General features: G+C 40.8%; 1 protein-coding gene across 1 annotated transcript in view; it reads right to left on the reverse strand.

Moving 5' to 3' along the window:
• Positions 1-4,373: 4,373 nt before the first annotated feature.
• Positions 4,374-25,568, reverse strand: part of LOC311616340 (protein mono-ADP-ribosyltransferase PARP15-like) — a gene marked incomplete at its 5' end in the record, with an annotated part of 44,124 nt that continues 22,929 nt past the window's right edge. The window contains 10 exons of the mRNA XM_084871630.1: positions 4,374-6,485; positions 6,790-6,964; positions 10,260-10,393; positions 12,832-13,041; positions 15,578-15,745; positions 19,053-19,115; positions 22,974-23,123; positions 23,698-23,776; positions 24,049-24,270; positions 25,286-25,522. Coding sequence (XP_084727756.1) covers positions 6,196-6,485; positions 6,790-6,964; positions 10,260-10,393; positions 12,832-13,041; positions 15,578-15,745; positions 19,053-19,115; positions 22,974-23,123; positions 23,698-23,776; positions 24,049-24,270; positions 25,286-25,522 — 1,728 coding nt within the window. The 3' untranslated portion in view covers positions 4,374-6,195. The remainder of the gene's footprint in view (positions 6,486-6,789; positions 6,965-10,259; positions 10,394-12,831; positions 13,042-15,577; positions 15,746-19,052; positions 19,116-22,973; positions 23,124-23,697; positions 23,777-24,048; positions 24,271-25,285; positions 25,523-25,568) is intronic.

Below are 25,568 nucleotides of genomic sequence, written 5' to 3' on the forward strand. Positions count from 1 at the left end.
AAATTTCTTTCCAATAGTAGTTTTTGTTTAACCTTTATGTTCTGTGTTAGAGGCTTCCCTTGGATGTCTGGTAAACTTTGGTTGTCTGTTCTCAGAATTCCAAACATTTGGAAGCTCTGAGGTAGTGAATTGGGCTTATTTAGTTTTTCACTGTAGGTGCTTCGGTGGTCTGTATTGGGGAACCTTTGTTGTCAGTATCTTTAAGTAAAATTTCCTCTTGATCTGGACAGGTCCCTAGTCGCAATTTCCAGTCTCTTGTTTGGAGAGTAAAAATCTGGCTGTTACTGTTTGGGGAGCGAAATGGGAAAGGGGGCTTTGGGAAGGATCATCTCGGGATTTAGGTTTTAGTATACTCTCCTCTTTTTGCTACAGCACCCAAAAGCTCGCCTGTGCCTGGTATCCTGCTTAGAAACCCTCTATTTTCCTTCTACAGAAAATAGCCTCCAGATTTCCACTGGGGTAGGTGAGGGGTTGTCCTTGGGCAAGGAGGGTGGGGAGAGTATCTAGGGGTTTAAATGTTCTTAAATGCTTTTCTTCCTCTCCTTTGAGCACCTGCCCTTCCTCCCTGCTTCACTGTTAGCCCCACAGGCACACATGTTGTCAGTTCCTGAGCCTTTTGAGGGCAAAGCAGTTTGGTTCTTGGCTTTCTTCTCACTTTCTAGCTTAAAATTGAACTATCTGTAGTCATTATCACAGATCCATCTGCTTTCTAGCTTCTAAAATGTGTTTGCTATCATATCCTATTCTCACTGTTCTTAAGGACTTGTGTATCCTTTTAAATTACTTTCCTAGGATTTGGGGAGGAAGCAAAACTAGATGCATATGTTCAATCTTAATCCTGAACCCAATTTTAAAAATATTAATGAAGTTAAATGAATTTATCTTTGCCTCGATAGTTTGTGCCATATATATATATATATATATATATATATATATATACACACACACACACACACACACACACACACACACACACACTAGGGTCCTGTTGCATGAAATCCATGCACTGGAGGGGAGTCCCTCAGCCCAGCCTGGACCCTCTTGTAGTCCGGGACCCCTCAGGGGATGTCCACATGCTGGATTATCCTCCCTAGGGATCAGGGCTAAGTCAGCAGACATCCCTCTCACAGTGCAGGGTTCTCACAGTCCAGGACCCCTCACTCCTTGCCACCCTCCTACAGCAGAGGGGGAAGAGGCTCCCACCACCACCACTGCACTTGCCAGCCATGAGCCCAGCTTCTGACTGAGTAGCACTCCCCTTGTGGGAGCGCACTGACCACCAGGGGGCAGCTCCTATATTGAGCGCCTGCCCCCTGGTGGTCAGTAGGCATCATAGCAACCAGTCATTCCACCGGTCATTCCACCATTGGATCGATTTGCATATTAGGGTTTTATTATATAGGATATATTTGAAGGGTTGTTGTTGTTTTCATGAACAAAAAGATAGCCTTCTGTCATGAGGTAGATGTCTTGAATGTCCCATTCATAAAAATTCACTTAGTCCAGCTTAATGATGCCTATGTCCTTGAGTACTGACAGAAACACTGGCTACCCATGTTGAGGCCATATTTCTGGATCAGACCATGGCAGTTTTAGCAGACGCAGCAAGAATGAGGACCCTGGCCGAATTTCCTCGGATGGCTCCAGGAGAGTTATTGGTGATCCATCTTGCTCTCTCTGTAGCAAGGTGGCAAAAGTTTTTCTCAATATAGTTTTGGTGTTATCTTACTTAACCCTGGAAACTAGGAAGGCAGGAATCATTATCTTACTTTTTAAAATGAAGAACTGAGGCTCTGAGAGTTTAAATAACTTGTCCAAGTTTATACAAGCAATGCATTAGTTCTTGGGTCAGGACTAAGTCCAGGTCTACCAACTCTAGGACAATACTAAGTGATGCCACCTTTCAACATTCTAAAACTAATTTTATTTATTTTTTGTTTTTATTTCACATTTTTTATTGTTTTTACATCTTAAATTTTTATTGTCTTTCATTCTGATTTGCACACCCACCTTTTCCTTATTAATACCTTGGCCTTATATTGATTATTGATAGAAAAATAGTTATGATCCCAAGTCCCTGGATTGCCTGGCAGCAAAGAACAATCTAAGAAAATAACTTATAGTTATTATTTGTTTATGTGGTTTCGTGAACCTCAAGCCCTTCCCTGTATAACAGTAGTTCTTTGGGTCTTTGTATACCGCAATAAGAGAGCATGATAGAAAGATGAACCCAAGGAAATGAGATTTTGTGAAAGTGATACCTGAATGGTGAGCTGAAGTTTTTCCCCAGGATTGTGTCTAACGAAGCTGAAGAATGAAATCAAAGACCAGAAGATTTAAGCAAAAGCATGGAAAATTTATTGCAAGTAGATTCAGACTCTCTGCTCATGAAGAGGGTCCAATAATGGGTTGTCACTGAAGCCTTTTAGTCTAGGGGATTATATATGTTGTTACAAGCTTACCCTATATCTACCCATGGGGCCACCTGATTGATTCCCTCAATTGTTCTTTCTCCAGCAACAAACCTGGACTTCCCCTCTTCTTATGCCTGAACTCACCTTGTTGTTGCAGCCCTTCCCTGGTTTCACATACCTCCCACTCTGAGTCTACACATTGATATTTCTGCATGGTTGGTGTCTGTGGTTAGGCTTGCTCATTGCCATGTCTGTCCCTGCCGACTTTCCACCTGCCTTTGTTTTCTACTGGACCCCTGCCCTATCTGCCTGCATGTCAAGCTAACTCCTCTCAAAAGTAAAAGTTATTTATTTGATGAGCCTTAGCTATAGAATTGTAATTTTAGGTAATAAGGTCAACAGTTAGGTAATAAAGGGCTTCAGAGAAATAAATTACTGTATTTAAAATGCCTTTCTTAACAAGATCAGGAAAATAAAGTAGGAGAATATTTATATTCTGGTGGTTACAAAAATAATATAAACAATGAGGGAAATGAAGCAACACCTTTCAACATTGTTATTCACTCTAAATACAAGATTCCCTTTATATGTTTACTAATAGTTGTGGTGAAAACCAAGATTCATCTGAGATAATGGAAAATCCAGGGTATCAAAAAAAAAACCAAACAAACAAACAAAAAAAAAACCCCCACTATATACACACTTTGAATAATTACTAATTCCAATGGGTTAAATCTGAAAAGAAAGAAACATCAATTGTGCTATCAGCTCTTAAGTAAATTTTTGGGGGCATCCTGTATATATTGGTCTCTGCTCCTTGTTCCTGGCACACAGTTCCTAAAACCCTTGTAATTTCCCAAGTGATAACAACATTAGGAGCAATTTTTGCTCTAAAATTTGACCTCAGTGCCTGACACAAGAGTTCTTAAATAACTTGGAATTTCCCGGGTGTGGTAATGTATTTTGTTTTAATGAGGTAACTCTTAGTGAAATTCTGGGTGGGGGCTGGTCATCAAGGAGACCAAGTCACAGTTAGAAACTAGACATTCCTCTAGGAAAAAGAGAGAACTTCAACCCAGAACATGCAGACATGGCAAACTCACCACCACAAATAAAAAGGAAGTTCTTATATGGATGGTAAAAAGAAGGCTGTTGTGATAACCAGAGTTCTTATTTAGTTTTTTGACTAACATAGGAATAAGAGTTCCCCCTACAGGCCCTCCAGATTCCAATCTGATTTAGGTTAACTATTACTTTTTTTAACATATAACTTTCAGCCCCATACTCTATTCTCCAGAAAGGGAAGAGGGATTGGAAGTGACTTAATTTATTGATCCTGCCTACGTGATGAAGCCTCCATAAAAATCCAAGGGTATAGACCTGGCTGGTGTTGCTCAATGGTTAGAGTGTCTCCTGTGCATCAAAGGGTTGCAAATTTAATCCCTGGCCCCAGATGGGACGTGTGCAGGAGGCACAACAATGTTTCTCTCTCTTTCACTCTCCCTCCCCTACTCTCCCTTCCACTCTCTCTCTAAAAATCAATATCATGTTGTTGCTGTTAACCCTCACCCGAGGATATTTTTACTTTTATATTTAAGACTTCTGTGTTTTCCTGCTGAAGTAGGAATATAGCAAAATAAATTGGGAGTCCTTGAATACCAGTACCATAGGAGACAGGAGACAGCAGTTTACATCGTAAGAGTCTACCTTACCTAAGGAAAAGGAGCTGTTCCATGCTCCAACCTGACTCATTAGAATTCTACACTGGGATTGGGAGCCAAGGCCCAGTGTTTTGTTCTCTAGGACTATATTTCCTTCAAGAAATCAAGGGAGCAATGTTAATGAAGGTAGATTTTGTTTTTTGCAACTCATATTCCAATCATATATTTATCTAGAGATTTAACCACCCCATTTTGACATGTCATATATGTAAAAACATATATTAAAATACAACTAAAGTGACATATAATGTATTTAATGACATGTAACGAGAAAATGATACACATATAGTACAGAACTCAACCATTTAGATTGTTTACAGAAAACTTAATAACATGAGACAAATACTTGTAATGTTAAATGAAAAATGTAGATACAGTATTGTATAATTAGTAATTGAATAAAGTTATTTTAATTGAATAAAATGCAATTTTTACTCTCTTGTAGGTGGATGAAGAAACTAGAAGGGAGTACAAAAGAATATTGGCAGTGGTTTCCTTGAAGTATTGGAATTATGGGTGATGGAGTTTGAATTTTTTTAATGCATTTCTTTACTCCTTAATGTGCATGTGCTTTATTTATGATAACATAAATACTTCTTAAATGTCTGCAACTTTTAAAAAGCAATGTTTCAGAATAAATCCACTACTAAATATTTTAAGAATTTGAATCTAAAGCGCCACCATCTATAAAAGAAATGAAATACGTTCTGTGTCAGTGTAGGTAGGACAGTGATCAGCAGGTAATAGACATTGAAGAATAGATTTCAACTCAGTATAAGCAAGAGTTTTTCGATACTTAGAGCTGTCCTAGAATGGAATACTAGTAAGTTCTCTCAAGATGCTGCATGCTGAAAGTGGTCAAGCAGAGCCAGAGGGCTTTTTGCCCTAGGAGATGGTGAAGGGAGAAAGACGAGGAGACAGTGGGACTAGATGATCGCTAGTGCCCTTTTCACTGCTAACATTTTATCAACTTGTCACTCATTCATGTATTCATATGACTGCCAAGATGGTCCCCAATGATCCTTGCCTACTGATGGCCATGCCTTGTTTAAAACCTCCCACATTGAAGAACACGATTCATGGAATTGTAGGATATTGTAGGAAGGATGGAGTATGACTTCAGAGGCTATACCATAAAAGATACTGTGGCTTCTGCCTTCTCTTTCCTGAGTTGTGGAATAAGTCAGCTGCCATGTCATGAGGACACTAAAGCAGCCTGCAGAGAGGCCTGTGGAGAGGAAATGAGGACTCCTGCCAACAACCAGCAAAACACTTGCCAGCTATTAGAGTGATTCCCCTTGGAAGCAGATCATCCAGCCCCAGCAAAGCCTTCAGATGACTGCATCCCCTGCCTTCATCTTCACTGCAACTTCATGACAAACCTTAAGTTAGAACAACTCAGTTAAGCCATGCCTGAATTCTTTACCCACAGGGACACTAAGTTTGGTAATAATTTGTTATGTAGCATTAGATAGCAATACAATGCATTTTTACCTGATTTGTTTCACAACAAATTTGACATAATATTCTTTGATTCAGTCACTCTTTTGCTAATAAGAGTTTCTTAAGGAGGCACAATTGTTACAGATGCACAATAGCAGCCTATTCATTTAATAGTATGGTTTAGCTCAACACAGTTTGGTGTCTTAACATAGTCCAATAAGAACAATGACAACTTGGCTTTAGGATGATTCATCTTAATTCTTTTCCAATAGAAGAAAAAGAAATGTTCTCTTTGTTTCCTATAGTTTTGGTGTCTGTAGTTGTAGCTATAATTTTGTCATTTATATTTCTCAGCTTCTACCCATCAATATACTCAGAAGAAAGATATGCTAGAAAGTGCAATATGCATTTAAAAAGGCCCCCTCTCCTTTTTTTTTTTTTTTTTTTTTTTTTTTTTTAGCATTATAGCACCTAGCATAGAGATTTTTAAAATATGTTTAAACAAACCATAGGCAAAGACAAAAATTCTATAAATTGTTCTCATAAATAGATGACCAAATCACCTCTGCAGTTTTCTTGTGTGTGTGTGTGTGTTGTTGTTTTTTTAATCCTATGTTTTAACATCTGAAAGTTATGAGATATTCGGGGTAAGCTTGATTATCAAAGAATACCACAAATAACTTTGGATGGTGTATATCATCTGTGACAGAGTCAAAGAGATCTGTAGAATTGTAAGGGTTCTTTGGTGGAGGCGTAATTATTCCTTCACATCCAAGTGTATAGACTCCTGTAAGGACTCGTACAACATAAATATGTTTTCTCCCAGTGCTATCTGGTCTGGCGTATCTATCATTAGCAGAATAACTGGCATCAACAGCAAAATAAGTTCCTTTTCCATAGGCTACAGCTGCAGAGAGAAAGACAAAAGCCTTCATAAGAACATAAAATTATCACAGTATGCAGAACCATACCCAAACCTAAAAAGTAAATAAAATTTGAATGCAGTTATTGGTCACCACAGCCACATTTCTAAAATACCCTTCATCTGTCCTGGAAAGTTTGCCAGTCTCCTTTTGGGTGAAACAGAATGAGCTCTATCCTGACAATGACAGTATGGCTGCCATCTATGGCTACACTGCTTTGGTATGAATAGTCAACACTAGAACATCCATTCACCTCATTCTGATCAGTCAGATTACTTGCTTCCTTACCATTCTTCCCAGCATAACTGCGATTAAAGCCGTGCTGATTGACATGTGGCACTGAGTGTGCATCTGTCCCATGGAAGAGGATTTTCTCGTTATCTATATGTCCATTCTTGATATCCATGTGATTTTTCTTTACCTGGTAGCTCTGCCAGAGAAATTCGTTCTGTATCCTCTCAATCTACAAATGACAAAGAGCAAAACATCTGGATATGACCATAAAGCTCAGTACAGTGTCTGCTGTGGTCTTTAAGCAATAGAGAGAAGGAGGAGAAGGAAAATGCAAAAACCAGAAAATTCAGAGTGGGTAATGACAAAAGAAAAATTCTGAGATGTTCTACACTGAACTACTGTGGGTTGGAGAGTGGAAGACCAAACAGCTAACAAGATTGCTCCCATTCCTGAGTATATGTTGGGCGGTGAACCAACTTCTAGGCAGCTGTTGCTAAGATTATCTAAATGAGAGAATAGCCAGGCACCATCAAACCCCAGGAGCCTCCTCAGCTTCTTGTTTACACATTAATTTTCCAGATAGTTGCCCACCAGGAGTCTGAATGAGCAAACACTTCTGCCTGACCAACTCTGTGCCTATCCCAGAACTAGCCCGGCTTCATCTTTCCCCACACTCTTTCTCTATCCCCAGCCAATGTAAATTCTTTCAAACTAGTACTCTTCTTTGCCCTACTTGATGCAAAATGCTTGCTGACTCCAGGAAGGCTGGCATGCAATCTTTTCCACTTGGCACTGCTGCAGGAGTATAGACTTCAGGCCTCAGGACCTGGTCATTTTTCTTGGTAGCAATGACTCAAACAACACTTTTTTTTTTTTTTCAAAAGACTTGCAGCGGTGGAAGTTTAAAGTTTTGTTTAACAGTAGCTTTTTGCCTTCAGAAAAAGGGTAGGCTAAACGCATCTGTATGTTTTAATACTACTTATTATTGTTAACTACTTTTACATATAAGAACTTAAATTTATATTAAAATGTTTACCTGAAATCCCTAGAAATTTATTGACATTCAAATGCCTACTCAAAAATTTGTAATCATTTAATAATTATTTCCATAATTCTTTCAGATCTCCCAATCATAATTCTTCCTGCATTGCTCCAATTATGGTCACAAATCACCTCATAACTGCCTATTTTAATGACTATTTCTTTCCAGAGATATCAACAGCATTTCAAACCATGAACCACCCTCTCCTTGGAACTTTGTCCTTCAATTTTTTCCCCCCAGAAAATCATTCTCTATTGGCTCTCATTCCTTCTAGAGAATGAATTTAATTCACTAATCATCTATTGAACATCTAATGTGAATGAAGCACTGTGTTGGGTCTCTACCTTCAAAATACTTTCAGTCTAGAGGGAGAGAAAGACAAGCAAACAAACCACCACCCCTCGCTATGATAAAGGATGGATTAGGAGAACATACACGGAGTATGAAAGCATCAGAAAAAAAATCCAGATAATCTACATCTCGGAGGAGAGTAGGAAATCTGAGCAAATGGTGTTCTGGAAAGAAAGGCAGAAGAAGAGTTGAAGAAGAAGGGAGTGGACAACTGTAAGCAGATATTGAGAGGAAACCAAGTGATAAAAGCAGGAGGGAAAGTTATTCTGTTGAGTGTGATGGAAGCCTCATGATGAAGGTTTGGAATAGGAAATGGATGAGGGGGTTGACTGGAGAAAGCAAGGGAGGATTCCAGGTACCTGAAGGTTCAGCTAAGGTTGGAGACCATGAATTAGTAATGAATTTATGTAGCAGGAGAGAAGGTAAGTTATGGAATTAATTCAAAGTTAATGTTTTTTAAAATGGGTATAATAGAAGTGTAAGAGCCAATAATGTTGCAGAAATTGGGTAAACAAATTAAAGCGAGGTTCCAGTACTCCCAACAGCTTTAAACATAATGAAGCATCTCCTCCTTTAAATCTGTCCCTTCTACAATCTCTCTTTCTGATTCTCCTTCTTTCTCAAGAATTTTTACTCATTCCTTCGATAGGTATTATGTCCCACAATATACTAAGTACTGGGAATGCAGAGACGAATAGGAGGTGATTCTTACCTTACAAAGTCCGCAGCCAAACAGGGGGATCAGGCATGTGCAAACTTACCAAAGCACAATTTCATAATTGCTGTAATGTAGTTAAGTATACAATTTTATGGAAGAACCAGCTAGATTTTAAGTTACTGGGCTGTTGCACCCTGCTCTGATACCTATGGTATGATAAGGACCTTCTAATAAACTTCTACACTTTCCTGGCTAATATTTTTATGCAGCATAATGAATGGACATTGTACAATCTCTGGTCATCCATTCCACTTCATCCCCATTGTGGAGAAACTTCTGATTTGGGTGGAGTTGACCCTCCTTATAGTTCTAAAATGAAACCCAATTGGGTTAAATAAATCTCATGATAGGTTCCAATAGCCCAGGTCCAAGGCAATCAGTATATGGTAACTTCCCCAACCCATACTGGTTTGACCGTCCCACTCAACACAAAGCCTGGTATTCTTATCTAATAATTGTGTGACAGGACACAGTGTCTCTTCTGAAGAATGCGAATACGGGAAGCCGAGACTCTCTGTTTGACACCAGCAGCCATCCCATAATCATGAAGGGAATCCTGCCTTCAAATGAGGCTGACACTGTGAACCGCAAATCCAGAGAAACTGGATCCAAGTCATCATCGAACCACTGGATGAAACTGCTCCAAACACCGTCCTACTTCTGGACTTTCCATTAAGTTCCAATACATTTCTTTTTTTTAATCAGTTTCAGTGTTGCTGTTTTTTAATTGTAAGTGAAAATATCCCAACATATACATATAACTTTTGGGGGTCTCCTTCGTTATTGTTAATGCATGAATCATGAGATTTGAAGTTTATGGAACTTGAGTGAATCCAATCTATACTAATAATAAAAGGTAATATGCTAATTAGACATCTTCTGGACAAAGTCATTGTGGTGGGGAACAAGGCAGAAGAGGTTAAGGGCAATCAGGCAGGCAGGATAGCAGTTAGGAGGTGATCAGGCCAGCAGGAGAGAGTAGTTGGGGATGATCATGCCAGTAGAGTAGAATAGTTGGAGCAGTCAGGCCAGCAGAATAGAGCAGTTGGGAGCAATCAGGCAGGCAGGCAGAGGTGGTTAGGGGTGATCAGGCAGGCAGAATGGTTAGGGGCAATCAGGCAGGCAGGCAGAGTGGTTAGGGGCAATCCCACAGGCAGGCAGAGTGGGTAGGAGCCAATGGTCCCAGATTGCTAGAGGCATGTCCAACTGCCGGTTTAAGCCTGATGCCTAAAGGAGTCCTGGATTGGAGAGGATAAAGGCAGGCTGAGGAACCCCCCACACACATGCATGAATTTCATACAACAGGCCTCTAGTTAAAATATAGGATATTTAAAAAGAATCTTATATAAAAAGATAGCTTTCATGTTAGTTCTTCAATATTTAAGAGAAATCATTTTTAAAATGCAATATTACCTTCTCTATTCTGTAGGAAAAACAAGTCTGAGAGAATCTATTCTTCACAGTGTCATATTCTGACTGTCCAGGTTGTAGCTGGATCACACGAAACAGCTGCTGATTCATGTCAGATGAGTATTCAGGAATATTATCTGGAAAGTTAGCATTTGGAGAAACATGACCTTCATTACCAGGGATCTCTGAAAACCTAGGCATTTCTAATGCTCTTTCTTTTCATTCACTCATCTAATTCTAGTCTTTGGGATGGGAGGAAGCTACAACTCTACTATCCTAAATTTGGTAAACACAGAAGAAGTGAACAGTTCTGACACTAATACCACATAGGTTAATTAATGGTTTAGCTAAAATACTCAGATAAACTTAGATTCACTTGAAATGATAATTTTCCCAGAAATTTCTATGGAATTAATTCCATAAGAAGCTAATATGTAAACATGAAAGCTAATTTATTGGTGTTTTCACTTTTCTAAGTTCTATTTAGTGTGGCTCTTTATTATTTTTCTTGTGCACCACGATTATCTTGCTAAAGATGTTTCAAACACATTGTTCTGTATCCCATCTTCCTTGCTAAGTAAACATCACCTAAAGGAAATAGCCCAAGTGCTTACTGAATGCTTTCCCATAATCTCACAAGCTCAAAGTTTCCCTTTGCTTTCCAACAGCTTGCACAAACTTTAAACACACTGAGCTACATAGACATCAGCGTCCTGAGATGGTATGACTAGTAGAAATATGGGCAGATTGTATTAGAAAAGAAAATGCCACAATACCACAGATTAAAACCAAAGGATTTCTCCTTACAAACAAAGCCACAATTTAGCCATTTTTAGTGAAAAATATGCCAGGCCTGGGAGAGGGATCTAGGGAACTCCCATCTTGTTTTCCAAGTCCATTCAGGGAATGAAATCCTAGTGACAAAGAGAAGCATCTAAACCTAATCTGGGAGATCTTTCAAATTCCATTTTCAAAGAGTTTTTCTGGTAGGGTGTGTAGTTTCTGCAAATTCAGTTCTTTTCTTTCCCTCACTGTCCACCCCTTCCAGATCTTTTGGCCTAATCATTTGTAGTCAGAGGGGTTAGAGTTCTCTTGGACCTGCTCTTTGTTTTTCTGAATGCAGCAGGCAAGACTGGAAAGAAAGGTGAGTGTTTCTTTAGGCCCTCCCTTCCTTTCACGCCATGAGCTTACAGAGCAGAAAACCACCAGCACTTAGAGTCAGAAGACTCAACCTGTGACCAGCCATGTAAATCTTCATTTTCTCATCTACAAACTGGAGATAAGATCTGCTCTCTCTACCACCTTATGGCATTGTTACAAGTTTAAAGTAAGAGGCATTAAAGCCTTTCTAAACAAACACATGGTTATTGTTCTTAAAAAGTGATTGTGCTTGGTCTTTTCTACAGCCCCATGCTTCATAAAAAAAATAACATGTGAGCCACCTTTTTAAAAGAGTACTGGGCACTTTCTTGAGCTCTTTCCCTATAAATACCTTTTAAAAGATAAATCTCTCTCTCCTTTCCCATTCCTCGTGTTGAAGACAAATGCCCTCCTATACCTTTCCTTGTGTGCCTGCCTCAGTCTCCTCTCTACAAGTGAAGAAGAGAATGAGTGATAAAGTCAGAGTCCAGATGATATCAAATGAGCAACTGGGTCAAACTGGGCCTGAAGTATGTCTGGACTTTATAGACAGGTGAGTCAATGAATTCCATTTTTTTTGCTTAAGCTAGTTTAAAGTGGATTTTCTATTACTTGCTACTGCCAAATCCAACTAGTATTTCTCTTTATTTTGTGTGTGTGCATGGAGCTCTTACATGTACTGTGTGTTGCAGCACATTGAGGAGAATAGTTATCAGGAAGTAAGTGGAGGGAGAAATTAAATTCTTGCTGGTAGACAACAATTCTCAGTTTAGGAAGGCTGCTGGTGTCAGGTATGCCTCATTGCCAGTAAAACTCAGTGCTTTCTGGGTAAGTGCTCAAAAAAAGGGTAAAAACAGTGATTGCAAGAGGAGGCTGGATTTCTAGTTATTTTAACAGCAATATAGAAGTCATGAAATGGGAGAAGGTTAGATCAGAGGAGCAGGTCGATATAGATACTTTCACAGCAGGAATTTGTTTGCTCATGATGTAGTACAACCAGATGGCCCTGGCCTCTCTTTTCTAACATCTGCTTCTGATCACAGGCTAACTTGTCTAGAGGTGGATGATCAATAAATCAGTATTGACCAGCTAGTTCATAGCTTCAAGAGGCACTGATGGTCAATATTAAACAAAAAGGAAGAACATGAGATCATTGGCTTGGATTTTCAAAGTCTGTTCCCCTCTTTCTGATCTCTCAGCCCTTTTCCTCTCTTTCTGCTCATTTGTTATTCCTGTTTCTCAGGCATGATTTTGTCCTTCAGAAGAACAATCAGTTGACAGAGAGATTGTGCTCCATAGTTCCTATACTTTTCCCAAGTATTATAGGAGGTTTTCTGTAAAGCCCTAAAACTGATAGAAATAATGAGCATTTGCATTTAAACACTTTCTAAGTGATATTACAGATAACCACGTGATTTTTAAAAGAACATCTTACATGCAGCCTTGGAAAATGTGGACTTAAAGGTAGGTGATGGTGCTATTCCTTCTCTTTTCTTCATGCTGACATAGAATACATTCAGCAGCTCAGTTACAAAGAGGACAACTTTAACTTTTTTTAATGATGGAGTAGAATGTTCACATGTGAAGTCTACAATAGCATTGATTATGTCATCCGCAACTCTGATTGGGTTTTTCCCAGCATTTCCTGGAGAGAAAAAAAAAAAAAATTAAGTGACAAAAGTAGTTTCAGCTGGTGTTGGTCATGTGATCAGATCTGGCAAATGTAGTTCCTGATGCTAAGAAAGAAGAAAGCAACACCCTACAGCCAGAAACTGATCTGGCACCCATAGCTGGGTCTTGGTGTTCTCCAGCTGAACACAAATTATTTCATAGAGCACCATCGAATGTAACCACTCTGTAACCATGATGAATTAAGCCAAAAGGAGACCCCTGCAGAGTCATGTCTGACCACAGACAAAAATATGAAAACTATCCAAACCATATAAATGGCTCAACACCCCTATCTTGACTAATATGAACAATCAATCTTCATTACCAATCACAGCTTTAGCTATAATATATTCTAATCTTCTTTCAGATAATATACCCAACCATAGAATTGCATCCGCTTCCTGAAAGCATCCAATCCAAAGCAACGCCCTACTTACTTGTGACTGCCATGAGTCGCCTAGCACAAGCTCAAATCTATTAACAAGTCCTTTTCACAACTGCTTGCTGAGATGAGGCATAGTTCCCCATAGTGTGTACTCCTAGTGGTTTTAGCTGAAGGGAATTGGAAGTGCAGAGAAAAGAACATGCTATTTGGATGCAGAAGATCTGGGTTTATATCCTGGCTCTCCACTGATTTACTGTGTGATCTTACATAAGTCATTTGATCCCACATATTACTTTGCTAGGGCTGCCATAACAAAGTGCTATGGACTAAGGGCTTAAGCAACAGAAATGTATTTTCTTAAAATTCTGGAGGCTAAAAGTCTGAGATCAATGTGTTGGAAAGATTAGTTTCTTCTGAGGCCTCTCTTCTAGGCTAGTGGATGGACATCTTCTGGCTATCTCCACATGGCCTTCCTTCTGTAGCTATCAATCTCTTCTTCTAACAAAGACATCAGTTATTTTGGATTAGGGACTGCTCTAATAACCTCATTTTAACTTAATTACCTCTTAAAGGCTGTTTCTCCAAATACAGTCACATTCTGAAGTAGGAATTAAGGCCTCAATAGATGAATTTTGGGAGACACAACTCAGCCCACATCACCTCTAAACTTCAGTTTACTCAGCTATAAAATTAGAGTGATAATAGAAGATAGTAGATAATAGAGATAAGAATATGTTAGCAAGACTATAGTAATTAAGAGCATAGTGGTAAAAAAATAAATAAATAAATAAATAAAAGGTAGTGTAAAAAAAAAAAAGAATAGTTGAAATGTACAGGCTAAGCTGCCTAGGTTTGAACTTAGTTAGGTTGCCTTCTAGCTGTGTGACCTTGTGCTTTTATATTTTAAGTTCTTATCTATCAATGGGGGATTCATTTTCAAGGCTGGGTTCACATACATTGTAAGTTTTGAAATGTATACATCTCAGAAGAAGAACATAAAATTCCAAACAGAAAATTATGATAAAAGTGAATATTTAGAATCATAAAAGAAATCGCAACCAAGTATAAAAATTTAAATGCTGAAAATGTATTCCTAAGTCAACTTTTTAAGCTGTTTTCTAAAAATGCTCGCAGCCACTCCAACACCCAGCGCCCAGGGAAAACTGAGAACTCAAAGCGAGAAGTGACAGTGGCCTTCGCCCGTGGTGACCTCACGTTTGAAGTTTCATTAAATCATATAACCCCTCTCAGGACTTCTTTAAAAGCAGGAGCAATCAGGTGTGAATGAATCAGGGAGCGAGTGAGCTAATATTAACATCATCTTCAACTAGGAGCAAATGATTGTATGATATGATAGAGACGGGGAGGAAAGTGTTCCTAGAAACTGTGAGCAGGATGAATCTGAGCTTGTTGGTTAAGGGCAGAGACTGTATCTTAGTCGTGGCTTTATGCCGAGTGCCTTGCACGGGGCCTGGGTAACTGCATTTCAATCTAATGACTCCACAAATGAGGACCCAATTGGGAAACACAGCAGTAAACCAGCTGGGAGTGGTCTTATGGGTTTGGAAACGAAAAAGAAGGCTGAAGCTGAACCACCCTCTGGAAGAAGATTTAACAGGACCTGCTGACTACAGGGGTCTGGGACACAAAGAAGCAAGCGTGGTAGGACAGCTGGGAGTTCATGGCACCACAGAAGGAGGAAACTAGAAAATGAAATAACTCAAGAGATGATGATGAGTTTGAATTGTAATATCATCATGTTTCTGGTAACAGAGAAATCTCCCAGAGAAGATTCTGGAGAAGGTTAGAAATGCTGTTTTGGGAGTCAGTGCTGAAATGATCATTGATATAATGAGAACAAATGAGTCCCCCAAAGTGGGGGGGGAGAAATGAACAGTGGGAAAACCTTGATGGGCCAAACATGGAAAGGTGCTTAGGAAACCTAAAATAAGGAAAAGGATGGGTAAAAGGGGCTCAGGACCCTAGAAGGGGCTGACAGGTTGCCTGCCCATTTTCTGATTTACCTCACTATCGCTTTCTGGACTCAGCATTGAGTTTATTAAAAGTGAGGTTGTCTAAAGGAATCTGGGTAATTCTGAATCTTTGGCGATGAGAGGCTACAAACCTGTTCCAATGGCAGGAAGGGCAATAGACGTGTGCTTCCTCTGTTCACACTCTTTCAGAACACTGGAAACTGATTTCCTGACATCGTTTTCTCCCAGGACATGAATTATTATATGGCATGATAGGAATCCACCTTGTGTAACTATAAAATCTCTGTGAGGCTGTGTCGCTGGGGGGGGGGGGGGGGAAGGAAACACACACACACAGAACATTAGTTACAGGAAGCAACGCTGATTTTTGAGAAATGAAAATAGCTGACAAAGGAAAAAGCCCTGAAGATTCCTGACCAAGGGCAACCTCCCTCGATCGAGCTGGTTTCACTCTCTGGGACTGGGACAGGCTCATTTCCTTTACAATCCGGGTTATTCATTATTGAATATTTTGCACCTGAGTTCATTCACTCACTCCTCAAAGCCTGTGACATAGGTTCTGTTTTCTCCATTTCACAAATTTAACAGCAGCCAGCGGTGGTTAAGGTCAGCAGCCGAAGACTGCCCAGGATTTGAACCTAAGCAGTCAGTGTCCAGAGCTCTCAACTCCCTCTCTCCTGTCCAGAGGAGTAATTTATACCTCATTCGGCCAGATTCACTTTTCAAGGAGGTGGAAGTAGTGGACTGTGTGGTGTGGAGATGTGAAAGCATGAAAACTTCCCCTCCCTCAGAACCCACAGAGCTCATAGACACATGGAAATTAGCAGGGCTTGTTTTACGGCACCGCCTTTTTGCTCTCTGAGCAAAGCAAGGCTCCAGGAAAACGCAGCAGGAGAACTGGTGCCTGCCCGCCCCACCCTTCTGGCGAGCTTCCATCACGCAGGCACTCCCTGCTGCCCCTCAGGTGTCCACCTGCTCTCCTCTCCCAGGTATCATCCTTAGACTTTTCCAGCTGTCAGGCCAGCTTCATGCTCTGCTTCTGCCTTCCAAGCTACAGCTAGCTCTTGCAGCACACAAATAAATCCCTGCTGATGTCCTCCAGTTGGGACCAATAGTACCATCCTCTGATGTCTCTCCAGGAATTTATTCACTCCAGAGAAAATGTCTTAATCAGAGGAGAGCTATTAAGGTGGGAGTTTCAGGCATGACAATAGGTCAGTTGTGGGAATGTGCTGTCAAATGACTTCTCCAAATCATACTCAGAGCTGACTGTCTACTCTGCCGAGGTTCAGGCCTGGTTTTGAAGGATGAACAGTTTATGCTCACTCTTATAGGTTCTTCACCATGGTATAATAAAAAAATAAATATTTCATTCCTGGCTCCTGGTTCAGAGTTCCTGGAGCCCTTCGAATCCCCTGATGATAAGGTATCTATTATATAATACATTAACTAGAGGCCCAGGGCATGAAATTCATGCATGGGAGGGGGAGGGTCCACTCAGCCCAGCCTGCACCCTCTCCAATCGGGACCCTTTGGAGGATGTTTTATTGTGGGTTTAGGCCTGATCCCTCTCACAATCCTGGACCACGGGCTCCCAAACGCTCACTTGCCTGCCTGCCTGCCTGATTGCCCCTAACTGCTCCCCTGCGAGCCTGATCACCCCTAACCGCTCTGTGTCTCTTTCCCCATACCCTGTCCCATGCTGGCATAAAAATAAATAAATAGATGAATAAATAAATAAATAAATAAATAAATAAATAAATAAATAAAAATTTTAAGTACACTCCTGCCTGGTGTGCCACATCAGCAAACTGAACTCTCAAACCAAACCCTCCTTTTCCTGTAAATGTTCCACTTGGTCAGAAACATAGTATATTCAGACAGCTAATCCCCAAACACCAACTCTGAACCAACTCATATTTATTTCCTTGTTCCCTGATTTTTCTAACTAAAGTCTGATATACAACCCCAGCCAATCACACACTGTCTCCATGCTCCCACTTCCAATCCTCTGGAAAATTTGCCTTGCCCACAGTCCCTCAGGAAGAGTGCTCCGTACTTATAAGGCACTGCACGCCCCTCCACAGGTTGTTTTCTTAAATAAAGGACCTCACACTCATCATCAAATTGTTTTAGTTTTGTCATTTGACACATTTCTTTCACTTGGCTGTCCCTGAGTTGTACCCTTTACAATAAACTGGGAAAGGTAAGAAAAGTGTTTTTACAGAGTTCTATGAATAATTCTAGTAAATTGTTGAACCTGAGAAGGGGTTATTTGTAACCTCTGAATTTATAGCCAGCCAGTCAGAAGTACAGGTGGCCCCTGAGACTTAAAACTGGCATTTGAGGGGGGTGGGGGGGAGAGAAGGGATTGGGCAATTTTGTGGGACTGAGACCTTTAACTTGTGGGATCTGGTACTAACTTAGGTAGGTAGTGTCAGAAGTGGATAATTGGTTGGTGTCATAAAACCCCTCAGACCCACAAAGGCTCACTTAACCTATATAATGAAGAGGTAATATGCAAATTAAGCTTCATGTCCTCACAAAATGGCTGCCTATCCAGGCCGACAGGGGGGTTAGTGAGGGAGAACCAAACAACTGAACAAGCAGGCTGTGTGGGGCAACAAGGCCTGGGGAGGTGAGGTGTGAGGGGTGACCAGGGCAGCAGGGGGAGCAGTGATGGGTGACCAGGCCAGTGGGGCGGGAGGGGCAGTGACAGTCAACCAGACTTGCAGGGGGGTAGGGGGAAGTAAGAGGCAACGAGGTCAGTAGGGGGGGGGCAGGGGGGCAGTTAGGAGCAACCAGGCCAGCAGGGCGGGGGCAGTTGGGGGCTATCTGGCCGGCAGTGGGGGGCAGTAAGGGTGACCAGGCCAGCACACCAAGGTAGTGAGGGGCAATCAGACCAGTGGGAGAAATGGGCAGTTAATGGCAACCAGGCAAGCAGGCAGGTGATCGATTAGGATCCAGTGGTCCAGGATTATGAGAGGGATATCTACTGGTTTAGGCCCAATTTCAGCTGTTGGACATCCCCCAAAAGGTCCCGGGTTGGAGAGGGTGCAGGCTGGGCTGAAGAGACCCTCCCCCTTCACCCCCCGTGCATGAATTTCATGCACTGGGCCTCTAGTTTATTCATAAAAGGAGTAAAACTCAGGTTCATGCTGTGCTATGTGAAGTAGAATAAGACGGGTAAGTAAAAGGTCATTTATATAGCACTTTACAGCTTACAAAACTTTCTATACATTCATTTTTCCTTCTCATCCTCACAACCACATGTGGGATAGCCATTGTCATACTCCTCATCAGTAGAACTGTCTTATGGGTGAAAGAAGAGAAGCAAAGCTCACGGAGGATCCCTGAGTAGAAGGCAGAGCCTGGGTTAGGTCCCAGGCCTGGGTTCTTTTTAATTTTCAGGAAGAGACAGGCGGGATGGTGGGAGAGAGGACCTCTCCCCCACAGCCCCCACATCATATACCACCTGTCTCCTCTCCCAGTGAGCCCACCGTCTTCCAAAGCACTCATCATTTACTCCACCCATGGATCCTCTCACCATAGTCTCAGCCCCTTAAATTTCTATAGGTTGTAGGCAACAGCAACATGACATCATACCTAGTGCAGCACATTCATCTTCCACAGCTGGTCCAGCACCTTCTAAAATTGCTTTTGACACCCCTACAGAAGACATATTAATGATATAAACCATCTATTAATATTCAATAGGTAGTTATAGCTTTTGCACATTAGGCTTTTATTCAGCTCACCCTTTGCATAATCCATTGACATTCCTCTCCTTAGAAAATCACCTTTCTATAGCTGCCTTCATTCAATGGCAGGTGAATAAACAATCTGATCCACAGGAGGAGGGCACTGCCCAACAGCGGAAAGTCTCCAGTGTTTGCAGCTTTACCGTCTCCATTTGTACTGGGATATTTCTGCAGTTATTTAAGTTTTCTTTTTTTGCATTTTATGCTTACTACTTTACAAAATCAAATAAAAATATAAAAAGTTCTGAGACGAATGAGAAGCATGGATCTAAAAACTATGATAACCCTGAGCAATTTACTTAACTTCTTTGATTTTGTTATTTAATTTTGTTTGACTGGGTTTTTCGCAATTACACAGATAGTTGGCTGGCTTCAGTCCAATGAATCTTCTGGTCAAGGCTGCAGCCCCACCACCTTGGTCACATTTAAGGACAACTGAGTTCAGTGGTTGAAAACATGGACTTTGCATTTTGGCACACTGGGTTGGAATTGAGTCCACCACTTACTAGCTAACATGTGACCAGTCAGTTCCTCACCTGTTACACAAAGGCTGGCATAGTACTTTTCCTACATTGAACATTGAAAGAGATAATGGATGAGAATTACTTAACACAGAATCTGGCACACACAAAGTATAAATAAATGTTAGTTATTTCATCATCATGAAGATCTATTGATCTATTATCAATCTATCTACCTACCTACCTACCTATGTACCCATATCTACTTGATTATGAATTGTCTCTTTTTTAAAATCTCCTTTTTTCAGTTTGTTTTGGCCTCTGACTTTGCAATGGTGGAGGTTTTTCTCAAATAGGCGATATTTGTCGCTCCACATGTAAGAGTGATTTTGGAAGCTCCTTGTGCAGGAGGCTTGCTGACTGATAGGCTTCAGTATAAGGTGAGCAGGCAGTAACTACTGAACTTTAGGATGATCAGGTTCATCCCAGAAGGATACTCCCATCTCCTGTCTAAGGGGTATAAGCCCATCTGCTACTCAGAGAGCCCCACAGGGATAGGGGCTGGGCATTCACTGTTCACTACAGACACCTCACTGAAACCATGTTTTCAGTCTAGCTCCCCGTCCTCATCTCACCTGTTCCCAGTGTGCTAAGTCTGCAAAGCTCTCTGGTTCAGTGTCTCTAAAAAAAAATTACACCTCCCAACTCTGGCTAGGAAAGAGCAAGGGAAGTTACTGCTGCACAGGATAGGGGATAGCATCAAAGGTCGCTGATTTCCATCCAATTCCATTTTCTCCTCTTTTCATCCCCTGCCTTCCCACGTTCCTACTGCCTCCAGTTCCTGTGTTTCTAGGGGCTGTGGTTCTCTCCCGCAGGTACTGTTTTCTCCATTCTGTCAGCTGCCTCCACTGGCTAGCTGCTTCTGAAAATATGTTGCTATCTCTGTTCACTGTTGTTTTCCCTCCAACTCTCTTTCTCTGTGGGTTCATACCCTTTTAATTCCTTTACATTTGCTCTGTCAGGGTTTCAAGAGGGAGCAAAAATAAATGCATATATTCAATTTACTGTGTTTTAAATAATTGAATGTTCTTTATAGTTTTATAAAAATTGAATGAAGCCCTAGCCTGTTTGGCTCAGGGGATAGAGTGTCAGCCTTTAGACCAAAGGATCCCAGTCAAGGGATGTACCTTGGCTGCAGGCTCCTCCCCGGCCCTCACTCTGGTCAGGGCACCCGCAGGAGGTAACCAATTGACGTGTTTCTCTCACATCAATGTTTCTCTCTGTTTTTCCCTCTCTCTTCCACTCTCTCTTAAAGATCAATGGAAAAATATCCTCAGGTGAGAATTAATTTAAAAAAAAATTTTTGAGTGGATATTCTACAGACTCACTTCTGCATGGTAAGTTCCATAATATTTTTGCAATTTAGAAAATAGTTTTTTAAATGTTAAATCTTTGTTGTTGAAAGTATTGCATATGTCCACATTTTTCCCCATTGACCCCTTCTAGCTTTCCCTGGTCCCCCACCCCAGGCCTTTAGTATGCTATTGTCTATGTCGATGGATTATGTGTATATATGTATATATATATATATATATATATATATATATATATATATATATATATGCACTAGAGGCCAGGTGCATGAAATTCATGCAGAGGGCGGGGGGGGGGGGAGGGGGAAGGGGTCCCTCAGCCCAGCCTGCACCCTCCCCAATCTGGGACCCCTCGAGGGATGTCCGACTGCCGGTTTATGCAGTTGGGGGCTATCCGGCAGACGGACATTCCTCTTATAATCCAGGACTGCTGACTCACAACTGTTCGCCTGCATGTCATCTTGATTGCTCCTAACCACTTCTGCCTGCCAGCCTGATCACCCTCTAACCACTCCCATGATACTCTGATTGATGTCTAACTGCTCCCCTGCCAGCCAGTTTGCCCCCAACTTCCCTCTTCTGCTTGCCTGATCATCCCTAACTGCCCTCCCCTGCAGGGTTCATTGCCTCCAGCTGTCCTTCCTTGCAGGCCTGGTCCCTCTCAATTGCCCTCCCTTGCAGGCTTGGTGCCTCCCAACTGCCCTCCCCTGCTGGCCACATTGTGGTGGCCATCTTGTGTCCACATGGGGGCAACCATCTTTGACCACAAGGGGCAGCTATTGTGTGTTGGAGTGATGGTCAATCTGCATATTACTCTTTTATTAGATAGGATAGAGGCCTGGTGCATGGGTGTGGCCAGCTGGTTTGCCCTGAAGGGTGTCCCAGATCAGGGTGGGGTTTCCCTTGGGGCATGGGGTATCCTGAGTGAGAGGTCTGTGGTGGTTTGCAGGCCAGCCATGCCCCCTGGCAACCCAAGCAAAGGCCCTGGTATCTGCAATTTATTTACCTTCTACAATTGAAACTTTGTAGCCTAGAGTGGAGGCTTAAGCTGGCAAGGGCAGATAGAAACCTTGGATTCCTCTGTTGCCTGGGAAACCCAAGCCTCCCTTCTGCTCTCTGTGGCTGCAGCCATTTTGGTTGGGTTTATTTGCATACTTGCTCTGATTGGCTAGTGGGCGTGGCTGGAGGTGTGCCTTGTGAGTGTAGCAGAGTGCTGGTTAATTTGCATATTACTCTTTTATTAGGTAGGATACAAGTTCTTTGTATTAGGTAGGATACAAGATCTCTTCCTACCCAGCCAGCCATCCTATGTTTTATCTCGCCCTTTTAATTTAAAGATTAGTGTTTTATAATATACAAGATGTATCAGCATATGAGTAATGTATATAAGTTGTAAATAAATAGACATGTAGAGAGGGCATGCTCAAAAGTGTTATATCAAAGGGGCTGGTCAAATATTTTAAGGAAAATTAAGAAAAAGAGGTTGAATTTCATTTGGGTCAGTATACTATAGAGAGCAGTTATAGGAGGTGAGATGTATCAACATAAAAAGGGAAATAAAAATAGAAGAACTTAAAGCTGATTAAATTGTAAGTGTGGAATTTTGATAGTGCAGAGCTAAGAAAGGATGAAAGCTGACACTAGGTATAATGTATCAGATACACCCTACCTTTATATCACTTATATCCCATTTATGCTCTTTGGTAGTAGGCATTAGACGGCAAAGAAAGTCAGAGCGGTTGAGTGATTTGCCCAAGGCCACAGGATGGTAACTGGCATAGCCTGGATTGAAAGCCAAGTCTTTCTGATTCCAGGGCCTGTATATTTACAACACACCTCTCTGTCTACTCAGGGCAACATTAGCCACCATTTCCCTTCCAGAAATTGGTTTTATTAATGTTTACAATCAAGAATATAATTTAAATGAGGTACCTGATTTCAGGTTAAACATCCTTGTTGTTGAGTTTACAATAACATCTGCACTTTCTTTTGTAATATCTCCAATAGCAACCTGGAAAGTAATTGCACCAATTTTCATTTCATACACTGTGGGCCAAGGGCAAGTGACAGACCCAAAGATACCTGAAAAGAAAGGAGATGGGTGAAGGAGCAGCTGGCTCCTGCAGGAAAAACATGAAGGGTCTCTCCTTTCTTCCTTTCCCCTTGAAATAAATCCAAACATTGCCATGTCTCCTAGTCTATTAAGCTGCTGAGTGTTTTGGTTTTTTTTTTTTTATTATTTAAGGAAATCAGAAAACAATGTTTTGTAACAGTAGGAATATCTACATTTTCTTAGTTAAATAGGATGAGGCAGAAACATCTGCTTGACCATCTATCAATATTTGTCTGCAAAAGTTGCTGTGATGTTGAGCGTCTGCCTCCTGGTGTAAGTGCAGGTCATAGTGACTAGTTGTTCCACTGTTCAGTCAATTTGCCTATTAGCCTTTTACTATTTAGGATCTTAGAAATTCTGGCCTCATTACCAGTTATTTCATTCACAACAATATGATCTATTCTTTAGAACACACTGACACTTTCTCCATTACTGATTTGTTCTTCACAGGAATTTGTCTCTTTCTATGGGATTTCAACAACACCAAAGAGTTACTAAGCAAAGGGAAACATTGCCCCAGAAGAACAAATTAACCAGCCAGACCTTGGGTATTTCCAACCATGATAATCCTTTCCTTGTTGAGATTTCCACTCCACCATCTAGTGAATTTATTTAAAAATGCCTAGAGAGAAAGAAACACAGTTACTGACCACAACAATGCTCTGTAGAAATATTAACCCAATTCTTTGGAACATGAAGAATCATCAAACAGGAATAATCGTTCTCAATAGATTTTCTTATTTCAGAGACTTTTTAATCAAAGGGTTTTGATTCAATTTAGGAATTTCCCCAATACCAGTGCTGAAGAAGAAAGTGCTGTTATTTATACATCTACAAAAGACATCAGATTGCACTTAGCTTGCCAGAAAGACCAGAAGAGATATGTAACCATACCTTACGGCTTTCATCATCATCAAGATGTACCAGAAAGTAAACTTTTTGTAAGGTTTTCAGCCACGCCCTGGTACTAAATTTGGACACTTCTGAAAGGATTAGTTCAGCAAATACAGCTTTGGGAAACCCCAGATTTCCTGTTCCAATCATGGGAAATGTAATTGATGAGAAAGATAGCCGTTCTACAGTCATCAAACAGTTCTTGATTATATTTGCCATTATCTGAAATGTACAAAATTCATTTATATAAGTTAGGGCTCAAGCTGGTAGAAAACAGAAAAACTGTGGTTACAGCAATCCTGACCAAGCCCTCTCTGTTATCCTAGGTTTTGTCAGGGCTTATGGAGTCAGAATGAGAAACCAAGAAGAGGGAGAGGACATTTACAGAGATTCAGACTCATGCAGGAAGACTTTTACAGAGATTCAGACTCATGCAGGAGAGAGGGTCCCAACAGTATGAAAATGTTATGAGTATCTCGTTGCAATTAAAATTGATGTTTATGAAAAGTTTTAAATAACATGGGCAAGTGTTTATGTTATGTAAAAAAAAAAAAGCAGGATTAAAAATGGAAGAATATATTAACTAAAAATAAATATGCATAAAATAGAAGATAATATAGTAAAATGTTAATCAAAGTTATCTTTGTGTGGCTGGATTATGATTTTTATTTTTGTGCTTTCTGTGTATTTTCTGCAAGGTACACATATTACTTTATATTCTGAAAAAAAAAGGTTAGGGGAGTTAAATTAGGAATAGAGGTGAAAATTATATCATCAAAAGAAGGGCACTGACCCTTCTTCATTCTACACCACAAATATGGCTGCATTTCTTAATTATACTGAAGGATTATTATGCTAATCTAATCTTCAGACACCATTTCTGGAGAATCCCAATAATTGCTATTCCTTTTAAAGGTCAATTTTTCTGAAATAACTGAAAGTTGTGATGGACTCTTCACGAAAGGTAATAAAGATTTCAATAAATAAACAGGGCTAAATACATGTTAGGGTTTCTCAACCTGGGCCAGATAATTATTTGTTGTGGAGACTGGCATATGCCTTGTAGGAGATTTAGCAGCAGTCCTGGCCTCTACCCCTAGCTACCAGTAGCAGCTGTAACAGGCCAAATGTTTCCCTATGAGATAAATTCGGTTTGGTTGAGAACCACAAAACTATACCATGTCAGGAGATTAGCAATGCTACCAAATGAAATGGAGAACTAAGGACTTTTTTTTACCTGCAAAGAAGACCGTGCTCCATTATTCCAGTCTGGAGCCACAACATGGAGCACAGCTTTGTAGTTCAGATTGCAGCCACTTGTCATGAATATGCTACCCACTTTCTCCTCTGTTTCCTGCCTGGTGGCATTTAACTCTGTCTGGAGCATGGGACCAGCTTTACACAAAAGAGACTGAGAGAGTGATCCCTTTCCAAGCTGAAGATCCGCGGGTACAGTGTTGACAATGACATCGGCCTTAATGAAAACAGCAACAATTTGTGAGAGGTTGGATCAATAAATA

This window comes from Pipistrellus hanaki, assembly GCF_964339955.1.
Source record: "Pipistrellus hanaki genome assembly, chromosome: 2".
Classification (NCBI taxonomy): Eukaryota; Metazoa; Chordata; class Mammalia; order Chiroptera; family Vespertilionidae; genus Pipistrellus; species Pipistrellus hanaki.